Source organism: Acomys minous (assembly GCF_964271855.1).
Source record: "Acomys minous genome assembly, chromosome: 6".
Taxonomy (NCBI): domain Eukaryota; kingdom Metazoa; phylum Chordata; class Mammalia; order Rodentia; family Muridae; genus Acomys; species Acomys minous.
In genome coordinates, this window is record NC_140487.1 from 4,414,668 (window position 1) to 4,434,537 (window position 19,870).

The window sequence follows — 19,870 nt, forward strand, 5'->3', positions numbered from 1 at the left end:
ATGTAGGTCAAACAAGGACAGCACCAATAAGGTGCCAACGTGGGTGGAGAAAAGCCCAGGAGGCCTCAAACCTACGCAAAGGGCTATAGGCAACTGAGGAAAGCTGGGAACGGGACAGGTGACCTTCCCCAGGGAATGACACACCAACTGCTTGTCCAGTGCCAAACATCAACCCTGAGAACACACACACATAGGTAGCGTTGTATGGACTCAACAAGTTATATTTAGGAATATGTATGTACATACATGAATATGCATGTAATAATTATTGAAAATAGGCTGTGAAATTGAAGGAGAGTTGGGAAGGGTACACTGGAGTATCTGGGAGGGATTGGAGGGGGAAAAAGAAATTTAAAAATGTCGTAATCAAATTATAATCTCAAAAACAAAAATAAAATAAACTATCGTGAAAGAAGTCAGGTTGTATGAAGGAACTGAATACTACTATTTAGTCACATTCGTATAATGTCAGACTTCCTCCTAAATGTCTATGGTTATATGCATAGAGAAATGCTTCTCTCAGGCTTAAAGGAGAATCTTTTCTTTTCAGTGAAAGGCTTTGTGAATGCGGAGATGCAAGGAGCTCAAGGCGCAGAGAGTAAGTGCCAGTTGACTACTCAGCCATAAACATAACTGTTACCCACCCCCTCTAGGGTTCTGGTCAGAAGTATGGATAAAGGCTGCAAAGCCTGTCTATAAAGCATAATGCAGCCATTTCAAACACACTGTCAGAGCAGCTAGAGTTATTGGGCGCTGGGCCTGTCAACAGTGGATCATGAATGGGAGGAGATCATAGAACCCTCACCTTTCTTGCTATTCTATTGGCTGCCGGGAGACTCTAGGGTGAGTCAGCCATTGTCCTCAGTTGTGCACCCAGGGATGCATCCACCAGGAGCTAGAGGATAGTTCCCAACCCACGGTCACATTGACAACCCTTTCTAAAAATCAAGATCACAAAACAAAATAAAAGGATATGAATGTGGTAAAGAGATTCGGAGAAGGAGAGAGTCATGGGAGAGGGAGGAAGTATGAGAGCGTAGAGAATGGGAGTGGCCAAAATGCACTGTGTGGTGTATAAAGTGTCAGCCAGCAAATGGTATCAATAAAAAGCCTTATCTACACGTACTTACTACTGCAAAGGTACACTGCAAAGGTGCAACTTTAGTAAGACACATTTTTGCAGCCGTGTAAAGAACTAAATGTACAGGGATGTCAAGATCTTAGGGATCAAAGACAATAACTAGGGATGGTGGGAATTGTTGTGTTACAAATTATAAAGGCCCAACAAATGCAATGCCAAGCCAAACAGAGAAGAGGGAGTCATCTCTAATTCAGAAACACAGTTCTTAGCTAGCTGTTGGATAATAGAAAGGAAGGGGAGGAGGCGTTCAGATCACTGTCAAGTTGAGCGACTGGATAGATCAGATATTGAGGAGGAGGTTATTATTTTCAGGGTTCTGTGCCAAAAGCAAAGAAATGACAAGCAAAATTAGAGGGAAGGTAGGATGAACAACAGAGGAACTGGCCTAAATGCTTTCCTCCCCAGCAGTGTGTTAGAGATCCTTTGAAAGATCGTGGCACTCAGGGATCATGTGAGCAAATCTCCATGCTGTAAGCAAGCTTTCCTACGTGAGAGAAAGCTCCAAAAACATGAACTAAGTGTCTCTTATTTGTAATGCTTGGAACCAGAACCACGCCAAGCTTCTGACATTTTCAGATTTTAGAATATTCTGCATATACATAATAAAACACTGCAGTATGAGATCCAAGTCTAGGTACAAAATCCATTTTCATGTTTCATAGAAACTTTATACAAAATGCATAAAAATAATTTTCATACAATAAAATGTTTTTAGTGTATCTATGTTTTCACTGTGACCAGTCACCTGAGGTCAGATGTAGAATGTTTCTCTTGTTGCAGCTGGTCAGTTCAAACAGTTTCAGATTTTAGAACATTTTAGGTTTGGGGGTTTATGCTTAGGGTTGCTTCTAATTAACACAGGGAATTAATTCATTCTTCTGTTGCATAAATGGTACCATATTCCTTAAACGTAAGGCATCTTTTGCCAAGGCACATTTGAAAGAATAACAAAAACTAATTCCTTAGAAACAACTATTGCATTAAAAAGTTATGTTTCTGGCCTGGCGTGGTGGTGCACACCTATAATCCCAGCACTCACTCGGGAGGCAAAAGCAGGCAGATCTCTGTGAGTTTGAGGCCAGCCTGGTCTACAAAGCGAATTCAGAACAGTCAGGACTACAAGAGAAACCCTGTTTTGAAAAACCAAAATTTAAAAGGTTATGTTTCTTAGACAATAGGTGAAAATAATTGATGTCTTTGATTGATATGTGATGCATGCACATCAATAAGAAAGCATCAAAACTTGTTAATGATAGTTTTTAGAAAATTGCGTACTTTTAATGAGTAGAGTGTGTGGTTTTTTGGGTTATGAAGTAGAGTGCAGAGGGGATAGCATATAATTCACAGTTAAAGTCTAAGCATAGGATGTGGAGATGTGGAGAGATGCCTCCGCGCTTGGAGTAGCGTGACCCTTGCAGAGGACCTGAGCTTGGTTCCCAGAATCTTTATCAGGCAGTTTACAAGGGCCGGAAACTCCATCCCCACAGGTCCCAACACCCCTTCTGGAATCCTTGAGTACCTGAACTCACACACACGCACCTCCACCTCCACCTCCACCTCCACCTCCACCTCCACCTCCACCTCCACCCCCACGCTCACACACACACATATACCCAAAAATAAAGATGAAAATAAATTGTTTTAAAACATAAGAGTAGAAAAAAAGTTTCAAAGTTAAGAGCTGTACGTGTTCTCAATTCGCCGTTTACTATTAAGATGAACCTTCCAGCTTCTTGGAGTAGTTGTTTTACTATTAGCATTAGTAACCGTGTTCTTTCTAGGCATTAAATCATTTAGAAGAGATAACGTCAACCTTTAAAATTAGTTCTTTGAAACATCCATAACATTTTAAGCAAATGTTTTAATTAAATTCACCCCCCTCTCCTAACGACTATCAGATCCACCCATTTTTCCTCCCCATTCAACTTGCTCCTTTTTTCTTAATGCAGCAAGTCCAGCTTGTGCTGCTCACATGCTCTTAGGTGCGTGACAAGCAAGCTGGTCATGATTAACCTACCAGATGTCACACTCTTAAAGAAAGCTGACTGTCCCTCTCCTGGCTCTGTCAGTCACCAACAGCTCCTCCTCTGGGCCTGAGGCTTCCTGCACATTTCCTCTTAACGCTGGGATTTTGTTTGGCTGGGGCTTATGCTGGCCTTCTGCATGCTGTCACAACCGCTCTGAGTCCCTAAGGGCAACACCGATGGCTCTTCCTGTCTTCTAGCCCCCTCTTCTGCAACGCTCTCTGAGCCTTAGGAGAGGTGGTGTAATAATGTATGCTGTTTAGGCAGAACATTCCATGGTCTCTTACTAGTCTCTGTATCTTGGCCAGTTGTGGGCACCTGGATTAATCATCATCTACTGCAAAAGGCAGTTCATCAGTTTGTTGTTGTTGCTGTTGTTTTTTGTTTATGTTTTCGTTTAGCAGAAAAGCAGCAGCAGCAGCAGCAGTAGTAGTTTGACCCATCTAGCCAAAGGTTCTTTGGCCCAATAATGGTGCCAGGCATAGGTTTCATATTGTGAAATAGGCCTTAAATCCAACCAGAAAGTGGTTAGTTACCCATGACATTGGTGTTACTGTTGCACCAATGGATTTGTTTGCCAGGCTGGTAGCTCAAGTCTATTTGCCAAAAGAATTTGAAAAAGTGTTATTTACAAGGTCTGTTAGTTGAGGAATAGTTTAGTGAAAAGACTTTGGTAAGCAAGAACAAAGCCTTAAAGAATTCAGAAAAGTAGCTTTTAAAACAACATGTCTCATAATTAGGGTGTGTGTGTGTGTGTGTGTGTGTGTGTGTGTGTGTGTGTACAGATGTGCTCCAGTGCATGTGTGGAGAGTAGAGGACAACTTGAAGGAATTGGTTCTCTTTTTCTGTTGTGGGTTATAGAGATCAAACTCAGGTTGTCAGGTCTTCAAAGCAAATAGTTTTACCTGCTGAGACCTCCACCTTTGGCCCAGAACTGGCTTTTGAAATAAAGGCTTAGTCTGTGCTGCACTCAAAATAGTACTAGAACTAATGACATGAAGTTATCCAGAGCCAAAGTAACTATACATGCGTGTGAACATCTTAAGAATTAACGTTGCCCTAAAGCATGGCTTTTCTTGTAGTACAGGAAGTATCCCATTAAACAAAAGCTAAAACGTGGTGGTGCACCCCTGTAATCCCAGCACTGGGGAAGCAGAGGCAGGCAGATCTCTGTGAGTTCGAGGCCAGCCTGGTCTACAAAGCAAGTCCAGGACAGCCAAGGCTACACAGAAAAACCCTGTCTTGAAAAACCAATAAATAAATAAATAGGCCAAGTAAAAGTGACACTATCTTTGAGTAAACGTGGATCATACACTGCTGAGACTGTACCAATGTTTTTACCTTTATGATACTTTTTGTCCTAAACTTATTGAAGGAACCCATAGAAATAGGGTGGGTGATCGCTGGAATCGAATCTTGTGATGATAAAAACAAGACAGTCTAACCAATAATAGATAGTAAACATTGGTTTGACAGGTCTTATCCTGAAATCTTTTAGGAAGAGTTGCTTCTTCATGTAAGTGTCCTTATCTGACATAGGTGGTCTGAGGCTGTGAGCTCGGTTTTAGTCACTATAATAATGGAGCTGCTGGCACTCAGACAGTGGTGGCAGTACCCTCACGCATCCATCCGCCTAATGGTTACATCCATACGGGAATGCCCCAAGTGACAATCTGGCTGACAGTTGAGCACTTCTAGATCTGCAAATTCCTTATTTCCCAGGCAAGGTCACCAAATATTTCTATGCCTCAGACTTGGTGTTAAAGCTGTCCTGGCTTCGTCTCCCGCTGCTGTGATAAGATACCCCGACAAAAACAAAGTATGGCAGAAAGTGCTCCGCAGTGTGAGATGGCCACTCATCATCTCCAGGAAGTCACGGCAGCAGGGACTTGAAGCAGCTAGCCACACCCAGTCGTGAGCACAGGCGGCATGGACGCCTGCACGCCTGCATGCCTCAGCTCACTCTCTGCTTGTGTATACACTCCAGGGTCTGATTCCAGGACATGCTGTCTCCCACTTGTGGGCTGGGGCTTCCCATACCAACCAGAAGATCTAAGACATTTCCCTCCACACCCCAAGCCCCGCTCCTTTGCCCACACACGCATGCCCACAGGGCAGCCAATCTAAACAATTTCTTGCCAGGTGATTCTAAACTGTGTCAAGTAGACAATTACAACCAATTATCAAAATGTCTTTTAATATAAACTACTCTATCCATTGGCACTATTAGACCACCTTGTGGACTCCTAAAAAACATTCAATAGAATCTACGCCATCTTTTCAGTAAACATAACATGTTGAACAGAAAAATATTTTATGAGTTCGACTGGTTAATACCTTAATCCCAAATCTCCATTTTATATACTTCTAATCTGGAAAATCACCAGAACCCTTATAAGAAACTCTTGTGAGTTCGAAATGAGTTTTTTGTCTGTCTGTCTGGTTGGTTGGTTGGTTGGTTGGTTGGTTGGTTGAAACTTTTTCTGTTTTGTTTTGCTCTGATTTTTTTTTTTTCTTAAGCTGGGGTTTCTCTGTACAGTCTTGGCTGTCTAAATGAGGTTTTTCATTCTACATGGCATGTCTAATCAGCAGTTGTTTGGAATCTCAGAATTAAGTTCACACTTGAATAAATATGCTCTTTTAGCACTAGAATAACATTTTAATGATAAATAATTATCACCCAAAGATTTCTTTTTAAACTTTACATACACTCTACTAATTTCATATTGTCTATATATGACTTTTTTTTTCTCTTACCTCTGACAGAGCTTCAAAACTCTGCAAATAAAATGGTCTGGAAAAAATAAAAACTGGCAAAGCATAGTCCTTTCTGGCCATTTCAGCCACTCTTAGGGCTTCCCTCACTCGGAAATGAACAAATTTCAGTGCATTTACGTTTGATTTTAGTATTTTACTCAAATATATGGAAGGATAAAGTGCTGCACTTTTTTCCCACAGCCACAAGAGTTGCTCATTGCGGAAAAGTTCATCATCTGGGCAACGGCCTGTGTAGAACTTTGCATTTATCCGGTAATCATAATTGTAGCAGTCTGGATAGAGATAGAAGCCCCATAAAAGCTTCGGTCTCATTTCTAAAGCCAACGTGAGAGTAACATCCAAAAAACTCCGAGCAGCGTTTTCAAATTCCTCTTCCGCAGCTGTTCTCACTTTGGTTTCTGACCAGTCAGGGTGGTGGTCCCGCGTGAGGGCTAACGAGTGGTTTTTATATATTCTTCTGCTTCCCCAATTCCTATCCCACTGCGGTTTCCAGGCTTCCCAGTCAATAACAGCAAGTCCTTCTGACCTCCACCACGTGACAGTGTCTGCAATGTCCCTGGCACTTTTCTTGAGGTGCTCGGAGAGATTCACGTTCTGAGGTATTCCTCCATAGAAGGATTTCCCATCTTCAGAGAAATAAGGGTAGTGTCCGAGCTCATTTGGATAAAATATGCTAATCGTGGAGCCGCTCTGGGTTTCTAGAGGATTTGTAATGATGCTGAATGCTTGAAGGTTAATATTTACATCAAAATTATCCTTACAAAACAAAGTAGGGGCGGCCCAGAAAATGCTGAACGGCTGGTCCTTGCTCACCGGAGGCGCTGCTGGTTTGAAAGCTGCCTGAGTAACCAGAGCGAAGAGCATCAGTTCTCCAAGCTGCACCACCCACGGACTGCACATGGATCGCTGTTTTCAGCATGACAAAAGTGTACTAAAAGCAAAAACAAATGCTCACATGAAGGACTCAAATACCCGGTTAGCTTTATAGCACAAATTGAGTATTTTCAGGGTTTATATATACACTTATTCATGGTGTCACCTGAACAAGAGAAGAAAACTGAGACTTTTGTTCCCTCCTTGAAACATTGAAGAAGATTTAATGAATAAGGACTAGAAATGTCATACAAATCCTCATCTATTTAAACTCAGTGCCCATCTATGATGCAAGTTTGCTGTTTGTTCTGAATTTAAATTTCCTATAATTCTCAGTCCATGGCCCAAAGTATCACACACCAACAAGCCTTTGATGTGAGGCTAACTAGAAAAAAGCATCTCAATTTACTGTTACATTTTCCTATTATTAGGAAAGGGACTCTAAATACATGTCCACTTGGAAATTAACAAGTATTGGCACTTCAGCAAATGTTATGTAGGACAAAAATAAATAACATAGTGTATTAACAAAAAGTAGTACCCTGGATGGAATTTGAAGTATACTGACCTCATGGGTTTATTTGATTGTCCCCACAGGAATAGCCTAAGATGGCACAGAAACAAAAAGTGTCAGTTATTCTGTTGTTGATTGTAGATTTGGCCAACAGCTTTTCTTAGGCACATAAATAAACATTTTAAAACTGTTATTTCCTTAAGACCAATATTCTCCTATGAAGGAATTATGCCATACTCTCAGCAACTGCACTGCAGGTAAAACTTGGCTTTTTAGTCACACGTAGTCAGTTAAGACAGAAAACTGCCAAAGAATCTTGCCAGAACATAAGAACTCACAGGGATGCACTCCAGCCTATCAGGTCATACCCTGAAAGCAATACGGCTAGAGCTGGAGCTGTATCCGTTTGTTATATAGTGTACATATTTAAAAATATCTGACCACGTCTCCTGGATGAGGAGGCCTGGTGGCACTCAGAGGAAGGATAGCAAGCTACCAAGAAGAGACTTGATACCCTATAAGCATATACAGGGGGAGGAAGTCCCCCTCAGTCACAATCATAGGGGAGGGGAATAGGGAGAAAATGGGAGGGAGGGAAGAATGGGAGGATACAAGGAATGGGATAACAATTGAGATGTAATATGAATAAATTAACAATATATATAATAAATAAATAAAAATAAATAAGAGATGTATATGTCTGTATGTAGGATAGAAACAGTGAGGCAGAGAAATGTGTGCCCTATGTGAGATACCTGTAAGGTGAATTAAGGGCTGGGTTTTATTATTTTAAGAAAAAAATAAAAACCTGCCTGATGTCATAAAATTAAATAAAGAAATATAACAACAAAAGTAATATTAATAATCTCTTTTTTATACAAATATATTTTATATGCATCCTCATAGGCCTTTCTCCATAGTTCTCATCTGGTCGATGGGCATCTTGGTGAAGACTCTGCCAGGGTGCACTTGCTCTGTAGCTTCTTTCCAAAGCACAAGCCATGACCCAGATGTAGCCGGGTGACTGTGGGAAGCTGGAGGACCAGGATAAAACCTCTGAAGACTGCCCTCCCAGGCAAAACAAAGCCACCTGGGCAGGAAGTGAGCAAGGAAGAACTCAGATAAGCAGATGGAAGCTGCTGTTTGTAGGGATGAGTGGAAGGAAGAACTGAGAAAAATATTTTAAATTCGGCTTGCAATGCTAGCTCTAGTAGGTCTAGCTAGCTAAATAGTGTATACGCAGCAGGGGAGGAATAAAGACTGCTTATTCTTGAAGTGAAGCCACAGTCTGTGTCTCTGCCTACCGTGGCCCTCCTCTCCAGGTCCCTGTACTGCTCACAGCTGTTCTGGCTACAGCATCTGTTAGATAACGAAGTAGTGCCCAAAAGTGAGGACATCTGTAACCGAGAAATATCATATTCCACAGCTACCTGGGGGGGATTAGAGGATAGGTATTTAGTAGCTAGAGAAGGGAAGGAGTCACACTGAGAAAAGCCAGGACAAAAATTCCTAAGCAAACTCTCAGAGTAGGTCATAAAGTAAGAATAAAAGGGAACATTTGCACATTAGATTGAAAAGCCACGATCAACCGGGTGTGGTGGCACACACTTTTAGTCCCAGCGCTTAGGAGGCAAAGGCAGGTGGTTCTACGAGGCCAACCTAGTCTATAAAGTGATTTCCAGGATAGCCAGGGTGACACAGAGAAGCCTTGTCTTGAAAAAAATAAATTTTTAAAAACTCCATCATCAGGTAAAAAATCTTCCCCCTCCCTCCTTAGGATCTTCACTGTAAAACTAGGTTTGACTTCCACATTAGTGGTCTCTGAGCACAGAGTTTGAAATTCTGCTACCAACATTTTTCCTGGATAGTGGATAAGTTAGGAAATATACATATATGACCATAGTCAACACACATCTTTACAAAAACAATAGTAGATGTACAATTTGTTATTGTTTTTATTCATACTGCGTAGGAACTGTAAAAACAACCTACACATCAGCTGGAGTAAAAACCAGTTCTGTAAGATGCCATGTGAGTGCAAAATGTTACACCACCAAGTGTGGTTTCAAGGATGTGAATAAGCTTCAGGCTGATGTCCAATGGGCTAAAATTGCAGCAGTGCTCCAGATGGAAGGAATGGTAGGGAAGTTACAGAAGATGCAGAAGAAGAAAAGCAAAGAGTACACAAGTGAAAAAGAGACATCGACTGGAGGACTTTGTGTACAGAGAGAGATGTACAGGAGGAGGAGGAAGAAGAGGAGGAAGAGGAAGAGGAGGAGGAGGAGGAGGAAAAGACATGTTTTGAAAAGATTTGAAAGGAGAACATTGTATAAAGATAAAGGATGCATATTTAAGGAAGATATTTTAGACTGAATATAAAAGGGATTCTCCGGATTCAAATGTTTCACTGTTGATGTAATGGTGGCATTATTTGTAAAGTTCGGGAAACTTCAGGAAGTAGGTCACAGGGAAGGGCTGTGGGGGTTTGGGTTTATCCCTCTATGTTGTCTTCGGTCTGCTTCCTCTCCGCTGTGAAGTGAACACGGCTCCTCTGACACACAGTCCTCTCATGATGTTCCACACAAGTGCATAGAGCCAAACAACCATGGCCTGAACGCTCTGAGAGCCTCCTTCCCTCAAGTTGTTGTGTCAGGTTTGCTCAGTGATACAGAATCTAACACAGAAGAGACTCAAAAGATGACTGTTTTGCTGACGCAGCTAAACCAAGACTAGAAGACTGTCAACACAGCAGTTTGCAGACAATGGAGGGCAGGTTATGTGTGCATCCGTCCGGCTAATGGCTTCACCTTTCCTTACACTCAGTCTCTATGGCCTCTCCATTTCTCCCCACAGACCCCTTAGCTAGAGCAGAGAGAGGAGACCTTTCTCAGAAAGGGATGCTTGTGTGATGAGATTTTTCAATGTCAGGGTGCTCGGTTGACATCACCCCAGAGGACTAAAGCAACACTGTGGTGCTAGATATAAATCTATAGTAACTAATGTGTTGTATGGAGTTTGGTGCCTTTCATTCCAGAAACCCCAGGCAGATCAGTCACATCCAGTTTAAAACAGACAGCAACCCTGACTAATACAACACACACTTGCTTCATTATCTAGAAAGATTCGTCTTATTAGGCATGTTGCTATACCTTCCATGACTATTTATTCAGATCTATTATTTCTAAGGTACTGCAAGAGCATATTTGTTCGTCTTTGGAAGTACTGTTGATATCATTGGTTTCTTCTTTTTAAATGAAAGTTGAATGGTGCTGTAGATCAACACAGAGTTGTTGGTGGTTTCGATGACCCCAACACACATTTAGCAACTGATGGCCAGCCACTGGTGTTAGTTAAGAAGTTGCAGAACCCTCCAGAGATGGAGCCTACCATGAAGAAGCAGGCTTTGGTTCTAGCCCACTCTGCTTCCCAGCGTCAGGCAAGAAGTAACAAGCAGCCGCCTGGCTCTATGAGCACCATGATGGACAGACAGACAGACAGACAGACAGACAGACAGAGCTCCATCCAAAATGCTTTACTCTTCTCTGTTAAGTAGTTCTTGTGGGGTGTTCTTCCAAAGAGATGAGAAATGTAATTATAACAATGCGTAAAACTAATGCACATCTTCAAGCTAACTTCTTTCTTTCAAGGAGGTCTTTTTGTTTTCTTTTGGTTTGGTTTTTGGTTTTTGAGACAGGGTCTTTCTGTGTTAGCCTTGGCTGTCCTGGACTCACTTTGTAGACCAGGCTGGCCTTGAACTCACAGCGATCCTCCTGCCTCTGCTTCCCGAGTGATGGGATTAAAGGTATGTGCCACCACCACCGCCACCTGGCTAAGGAGGTTTTTAAAAGAAGAAAAAATACAAAGTTGGATTAATAATTTTATAATGTTTTTATTTTACTTTAATAAATGTAGCTCAAATTTTACAAAGTAAAGTGGAAACTGTATTGCATCTAATAAAATCATGATTAATGCATGGACAAAGCCAAGAATTCAATTTAGATTACCTTTATTGAAGCAGAAGAGTCTCAGAAGTTCTTTGACATCTAAGAATGAAGATACAGTACTCTTTTTCAAGGAACATTCTAGAGAATATTGTTAATAGATTGGTAGTAGGAGAGATGAATACAGTGATAAACAGGATTAATTTAAATTTACTTTTCTGAAAGTCTATATGGACACATGAGTTTAGCATTAGAAAGCAAAAGCTATTATTTTTTGTAGTATCAGAAGCTTGTAGAGTATCTTGGGAAGTCTTTCCAAAAAAGTCAACAGTTCCATCATTAGCTTTAGCAATGGTTATATTTGAGGACTGTGTGCTCAGCTTCTTCTGCCAAACTCATTGATCAGCCAAGTAGTTTCACCTCCTTTGGAAAGGTGAAAAAAAGACAAAAAACAAAACAAAACAAAACTCACAAAAGTGTTTCTGGCATACTATTCTAGAAATTTCTTTGTCCCTTAAGACACAAAAAGCATGGGGGGCCTCTTCGATTTGCAGGGGGCGGCTCTTCCCTTTGCAGCTGTGTATGGAGTGAGCAGAGTATTATTTGTAGTAATGGTTTCCACGCAACATCTTAGTGTAATAATTAGCAGGTAACTCTCAGCACTCAAAACTATCCTAATTAGACAAGAAATTGTGTGGGGATACCCTACATATCAATTGTCCTATGCAGAGACAGGAGATGTCTAATAATGGAAGGAGAAAGTTTTGATATGTTTCAGGAACTTAGCGTTCTGGTTCTTTCTATTTAGTCTACCAAATAGCAGATTAGGATGAAAGAAAAAGACCACAAAACCAAATAAATATGTATGATTCATTGATTTGCTAGCCTTCATCTTTATATGTGCAAATTAGTCCAGAACACTTAGAAATGGATTCTATTTTATATAAGAATTCTAATTTTTTATTAGTTTATTTATTTACTCACTTAACGTCCCTGTCATAGCCCCCTCCTTTTTCTCCTACCAGTTCAACCCTCCCTCCCTCATCCCCCTTCCCCTATTCCTCAGGAAAAGGAACCCCCTGCCACCAGCCCACCCCAGCTCATCAAGTCAGATCAGCACTGAGTTCATCCTCTTCCTCTGTGGCCTGCCAAGGCAGTCCCATCAGGGGGAAGTAATCAAAAAACAGGCAACAGAGTCTATGTCAAAGCTAGCTCCTGCTCCTCTTACTAGAGGACCCACATGAAAACTGAGCTGCCCATCGGCTACATCTGTAAAGAGGACCTAGCTCCAGTCCATGCATGGTCCTGGGTTGGTGCTTCAAACTCCACAGGCCCCTCTGGGCCCTGGTTAGTTGGCTCTGTTGGTCTTCTTGTGGAGCTCTTGTCACCTTATGGTCCTTTTATTCTTCCCCCACTTTTCCACGAGGCTCCCTACACACGCATCGCCCAATGTTTGGCTATGAGTCTCACCATACTGTGATAAATAAAAAAAAACTAACAGACTTCATGAACCAAGTGGACCTAACAGATATCTACAGAACATTTCATGTGAACACAAAAGAATATATCATCTTCTCAGCACCTCATGGAACCTTCTCCAAAATTGACTATAAACTCAGCCACAAAGCAAGCCTCAGTAGATACAAGAAGATTGAAATGACCCCTTGTTTCTTACCAGACCATCATGGATTAAAGCTGGAACTCAACAACAACAGAAACAGCAGAAAGCCCATAGATTCATAGAAACTGAACAATTCCCATTTCAATGACCACTAGGTCAAGAAAGAAAGAAAGAAAGAAAGAAAGAAAGAAAGAAAGAAAGAAAGAAAGAAAGAAAGAAAGAAATTAAAGACTTTCTAGAATTCAATGAAAATGAAGGCACAACATACCCAAACCTATGAAACACAATGAAAGCAGTGATAAAAAGAAAGTTCATACCACTAAGCATCGTCATAAAGAAATTAGAGAGATCTCATACTAGCAACTTAACAGCACACCTGAAAGCTCTAGAACAAAACACAACAAACAATCAAACTCAGGACTGAAATCAATAAATTAGAAATAAAGAGAATTACACAAAGAATTAGTAAAACCAAGGGCTGGTTCATTTAGAAAATCAACAAGATGGACTAACCCTTAGCCAAACTAAAAGGTTCGTTGTGGTGGCGCACGCCTTTAATCCCAGCGCTCGGGACGCAGAGGCAGGTGGGTCTCTGAGTTCGAGGCCAGCCTGGTCTACAAGTAGAATTCCAGGACATACAGGGCTGTTACAAAGAGAAACCTCGTCTCAAAAAACAAACAACAAACAAACAAACAAACAGAACAAATTAGTAAAATCAAAAATGAAAAAGGGGACATAACAACAGGCACTGAGGAAATCCAAAAAGAAATTATTAGGCTTAATTCAAAAGCCTATATTCCACAAAATTAGAAAATCTAAAGGAAATGATGAATTTTCTTGATAAATCTCACTTACCAAAGTTGGATCAAGATCAGGTAAACAGTTTAAATGTCCTATAACCCCTAAGGAAATGAAGCAGTCATCAAAAGTCTCCCAACAACAACAAAATACTGGAGCCAGATAGTTTTATCACAGAATTCTACCAGGCATTCAGAGAAGAACTAATACCAATACTCTTCAAACTATTCCACAAAATAGAAATAGAAGGAACATTGTCAAACTCATTCTATAAGGCCACAGTCACACTGATGTATAAACCACACAAGGACTCAACACAGAATTTCAGATCAATTTCACTCATGAATATTGATGCAAAAATATCAATAAAATGCTCACAAGCCAAATCCAAGAACACATTAAATACATCATCCACCATGATCAAGTAGCCTTCATCCCAGGGATGCAGGGATAGTTCAATATATAAAAATCCATCCAAAAATCCATCAATGTAATTCACCATATAAACAAACTGAAAAAAAATCACATGATCATCTCATTAGATACAGAAAAATCCTTTGACAAAATTCACCACCCCTTCATGATGAAATTCTTGGAAAGGTCAGGGATACATGGCCCATTCTAAACATAATAAAGGCTATGTATAGCACGTCAATGCCAACATCAAATTAAATGAAGAGAAACTCAAAGCAATTCCACTGAAATCAGGGTCAAGACAAGGCTGTCCGCTCTCTCTACATCTCTTCAGTAAGTGGTTGAAGTTCTAGCTAGAACAATAAGATGACTAAGAGAGATCAAGAGGTTACAAATTAGAAAAGAAGAAGTCAAAGTTTCACTATTTTTAGATGATATAATAGTATATATAGGTGACCACAAAAACACACCCAGAGAACTCCTACAGCTGATAAACACCTTCAGAAAAGTGGCTGGGTCCAGAATTAATTTTTAAAAAATCAGTAGATCTCCTGTATGCAAATGACACATGGTCTGGTAAAGAAATAAGGGATTACTACACCCCTCACAAAACCACAAACAATATAAAATATCTTGGTATAACTCTAACCAAGCACGTCAAACCTGTGTGACAAGAACTTCAAATTCTGAAGAAAGAAATTGAAGATAGTATTAAAAGATGGAAAAATGTCCTGTGCTTATGAATCAGTGGAATCAACATAGTAAAAAATAGTCATCTTACCAAAAATCAGTCTAGAGATATAGTGCAATGTCTATCAAAATACCAACCCAATTCTTTTTTTGTTTGTTTGTTTTGTTTTGTTTTGTTTTGTTCTGTTTTTTAGTGTATGGTTTTATTTTCCTTTGTGAGGAGTATGATGGTAGATTGAAGTCACTAAAATGTATTATATTTTTACAATAGATCTGTCGTTGTGGTGTTACATCAGTTTTCTAGACTTTAAAAGACCTTTGATAGAAGAACCACCAAGTGTAAAGTTTAGGTGGGTGCTCATTTTACTTATTGGATATTGACAAATATTTTTCCCAACTTATTGAGATAAAATTTAAATATAAAATAAGTTTCACCACCAGTCAGATATAGAGCATCTTCATTAACTCAAGTACTCCCCAAATCTCTATAAAAAGCAATCTTTTTTTTCCTTTTTTTTTATTAATTTATTCTTGTTACATCTCAATGGTTATCCCATCCCTTGTATACTCCCATTCCTCCCTCTCTCCCATTTTCTCCCTACTCCCCTCCCCTATGACTGTGCCTGAGGGGGACTTCCTCCCCCTTTATATGCTCATAGGGTATCAAGTCTCTTCTTGGTAGCCTTCTATCTTTCCTCTGAGTGCCTCAGTTCTTTATAGACCTTGAAAGAACAATTCTAAACTTCATATGGAAAAACAAACAAAAAAATCCAATATAGCTAAGATAATCCTGTACAAAAAAAGATCTTCTGGAGGTTTCTCCATCTCTGATCTCAATCTGTACTATAGAGCAACAGTAATAAAAACTGCATGGTACTGTCATAGAAACAGGTAGATCAATGGAATGAAATCAAACACCCAAAAATAAACCCACACACCTACGGACACTTGATTTTTGACAAAGATGACAAAACCATACAATGGAAAAAAAAGATAGCATCTTCAACAAATGGTGCTGGTCTAACTGGGTGTCTATGTGTAGAAAAATGCAAGTAGACCCTTATCTATCACCCTGAAAAAAACCTCAACTCTAAGTGACAGCACATAGTGCTAAGGATGTGGAAAAAGGGGTACACTCCTCCATTGCTGGTGGGAGTACAAACTTGTACAACCACTTTGGAAAACAATCTGGTGCTTTCTCAGAAAACTGGGAATAGTGCTACCTCAAGACCCCGCTATTCCACTCCTGGGTATATGCTCAAAACATGTTCTACCATACAGCAAGGACACTCTCTCAACTACGTTCTTAGCAGCTTTATTCATAATAGGCAGAATCTGGAAACAACCTAGATGTCCCTCAACCAATGGATAAAGAATGGATAAAGAAACTGTGGTACACAATGCTACTCAGCTATTAAAAACAAAGAAATCATGAAATTTGCAGGCTAATGGATGAAGCTAACAAAAATCATCTTGAGTGAGATAACCCAGACCCAAAAAGATACACATGGATATACTCACTTATAAGTGGACTTTAACCATATAGTACAGGATAAGGATAAACATACTATAATGCACAGACCCAAAGAAGATACCCCCTAACTAGACAAGACTCATAGTAGGGGGAGGTGAATACGAACCCACACACAAAAATGTCCACCCATAATTTACCCTGTCTACAAGATGTGCAGGGATAAAGATAGAGCAGATAGAGCAGAGATTGAGGGAATGTCCAACCAATGCCTGGCCCAACCCAAGACCCACCATGGGAGAGAGCCAACCCCTGACACCATCAATGATACTCTGCTTTGCTTGTAGAAAGAGCCTAACAGTGTTGTCTGTCCTCTGAGAGGTTTCACCCAGCAGAGGTTCAAAACAGAGGGTGAAACTCACAGCCAAACACAGGGAAGCATAGGGAATCTTATGAAGAAGTGGGGGAAGGAGAAAAGGACTGGAGGTGACAGGAGCTCCATGAGAAGATTGTAAGAGCAAACTAACCAGGGCCCAGAGGGGCTTGCTGAGACTGAAGCACCAGCCAAGACCATGGATGGACTGGGCTTCGGTCCCCTTCACAGATACAGCCAATGGGCAGGCTTCATGTGCGTCCTCTAGTAAGGACACTCTAGTAAGTAAGTGTATCTTCTGATACCAGTTTTTTGATCACTCCCCACTGGTGGGACTGTCTCTTTTTCATTGATTATTATTGCTACATATAAGTAAATGCACCAATATATAAATGACAAGATCATGACAAGAGACATGACATTAATAATTTTCTTTTGTCTTATTTTTCTCAGACAGGGTGTCTCTAGGTACCTCTGGTTGTCCTGAAACTCACTATGTAGACAAGGCTGGCTTTGAACTCAGAGAGACCCACCTGTCTCTGCTGCGACTACCGATGTGTGCCCCTATACCTAGCAGCATTAATGATTCTCGATTCTTGATCACTACCAGTCAACTCCACTTAACATTAGAACACAGGGATTTTAAATAGTTTTAGGGGGTTCAATTAAATTTCTTCAATTTTAAATCTCTTTGTTAAGAAATCAGAAATAAATGGGAAATATTAAAAGTATCTAAATTAATCGTATTCTTACTGGCCAAAGAGTAACAAGGAATTCCGTGTGGGTAAAGGAAGATCAGTGCTACCTGTTCTTCAAGGGACTCACAAGTAGTGGAAGAAAGTCACAACAGACACTGCTGTGAGATACGTTCTGTAACCAAATCTCATTGAGAATTCAAAAGCGTATTTTACTAGCAGGACTAGTTGAGCATTCGGAGACTGGGAACCGGCCGTATTCTACTAAATCATAATAGGCTGCTTACTGATTTGGATTGTTGGGTATTAGAGGGAAAACATCTATTTTTTAATATACTTTCAGTTGGCAATAAATTCATGAGTCCAAAAAAATGTATTCAGAAAACAACTCATATTATTAGTGAAGTCAAAGAGTGAGTTAGCTTAAAAAGCTACAAAAAGCATTTCTTTTTGTAGAAACTATGTTTGAAAAGATTAATAAATGAAAAACTATGAACAAAAATGTTTAAAGACTTAAGTAGTCTTCCAAGTATTACATTTTTTAAAGATCCTGCTAACAAAAATAATAGAACCATTGGCTAAAAAGGATCTTTCAAAATAATTTTTTAATTATTTTGAAGAAAAATCAAAATTAAAGAGAAATGCACCTTTCAGGGAAAAATTATACCTTTATATGAAGATGTAAAAGAAAATACAGGAAGCAGACTTTTAAAAAACCAGATTAATTACTGTAAAAATGTTATAATGGAGACAGAGATGAAGTGAGAAGGTCAGGAATGCTTTCCTAAAACGTCACCTGAATTAGGTCTGGAGGCTGAGGAGGAAGCGGCATTGCAATGATTGGAATGCACAGGAAGAAAATTCCAGACACAGAGAATACGAGCACAAATCCTAATATGCCCCAGAAGTATCCAGAAGGCCTGCGTGTTTTCAGATGTGGGAGTAAAGAACAGAACAGCACTGGAGGCTGTTAGGGAAGAAAGCGGTGCTCCGGAAATAAAACTGATGCACTTAGGACTGGTTTAAGTTCTGTTCTAGAAACTGAACACAGACTCTGTAGAGCCTGTGCTCATGGGCAAGTCCTCTACCACTAACCTGTAGATTTTTGTTCTCCAAACACAAACGGACATCAGCAAGTTTTAAACAAATGAGAGATAAGATTTCTTTCATGTTTTCAAAAAATCACATTGGTTTCTTAGTTTGAAAAGAAAAATAGAGTGCCTAAGAGACAGAAGACTAAATGGAGAAGTCAAGTTGGTTTTGATTAAGATTGAGTGGTGGAGACAGAAAGACATAGACCAAACACCTATTTGGTAAGGGAGCCAGCAGGATTTCATGATGTACTAGACATGGAATTAAATTGTTAGGCCATTTGCTAAAATGGAAGAGGGTGAGGGAAAAAGTTAAAATTGTAGGTAATCAGATTTTTTTATTCACTACATTAAATTTCTTATATTTTCTAAAGATATAAAAGGCAATGTCAGATATTCTGAAGATTATAGGTTAATTTTTAATTCAGCATTTATTAAGCAATTATAGACATGTAATAGGATCATATTAGAATTCATATATATGTAAGTACATATGTGCAGAAACTGTGATATCTTTGTTGTTTATACGACCACTCTGGCTCTCGGTTTGAATCTACTATACATGAATAGTAAACAAAAACGAAAACCAAAGCCAGACGTGGCGGCACAAGCCTGTAACCTGAGCCCTCAGGAGGCAGAGGCAGGAGGATCAGATGTTGAAGGTCATCTTTGACTATATGTGAGGCTGCCATGAAGAAAAGGTTAACTAAATTCTAATTCTGTTTAAATTTATTCTAATGCACCCTTTGACAAATATAATGTTCCTCTCTATATAATTACAATGTTCAGTTCAGTCTCTCTTAAGTCTCTGTTCTCTTATGTCTCTTCCTAAATAAAGTGTGTTGGCTTGTTCACTGTCATTGCTGCTGTTGTTCTGGGGGTGTTGCCTTGGGGGTTTTGGGTATTTGAGACAGAATCTCATCGAACTCCTGGTCTCTCTGCCTTCTAAGTGCTTGCTAAATCAACCTTTTATCTCTGTCTCATTAGATGTCTCAAGCTCTGTAGTAGTACTGGAAATTGAACTCAGAGCCTCGCACATCCTGGGCACACTGCCAAAGAGCTACACCTCAGCTCTGGAGAGTAAATGGAGGAACCTTGTAGAACCTCCCAATACCAGGAGAGATGTGAGGATCTTAAGAGTAACACCCTCGGCCTCTTCATGTTTCAATACAATATTCTTTGTCCACATCTCATGTTATTAAATCTACTTGACACAAAAATTTAAGTCTAAGGACACTCTCCACAGTTGAGTGGAGAGTGGAGACTGACTTTCACACGAACTCTGGTGCCCCATATTTGACCACGTCCCCTGGATGGGGAGGCCTGGTGGCACTCAGAGGAAGGATAGCAGGCTACCAAGAAGAGACTTGATACCCTATGAGCATATACAGGGGGAGGAGGACACCTTAGTCATAGTCATAGGGGAGAGGACTAGGGGGAAAGCAG

At 40.1% G+C, this 19,870-nt stretch overlaps 1 protein-coding gene across 2 annotated transcripts in view; it reads right to left on the reverse strand.

The window, feature by feature from the left end:
• Nucleotides 1–7,619, reverse strand: part of LOC311600899 (hyaluronidase-4-like) — a 39,129-nt gene extending 31,510 nt beyond the window's left edge. For both annotated transcript variants that reach the window (XM_084788049.1, XM_084788050.1), the window contains exons 1-2: nt 7,385–7,619; nt 5,923–6,874 (exon numbers count right to left, since the gene is read on the reverse strand). In XM_084788049.1, the coding sequence (XP_084644175.1) occupies nt 5,923–6,843 (921 nt within the window). In that variant the 5' untranslated portion in view covers nt 6,844–6,874; nt 7,385–7,619. The remainder of the gene's footprint in view (nt 1–5,922; nt 6,875–7,384) is intronic.
• Between the last annotated feature and the right edge of the window lie 12,251 nt (nt 7,620–19,870).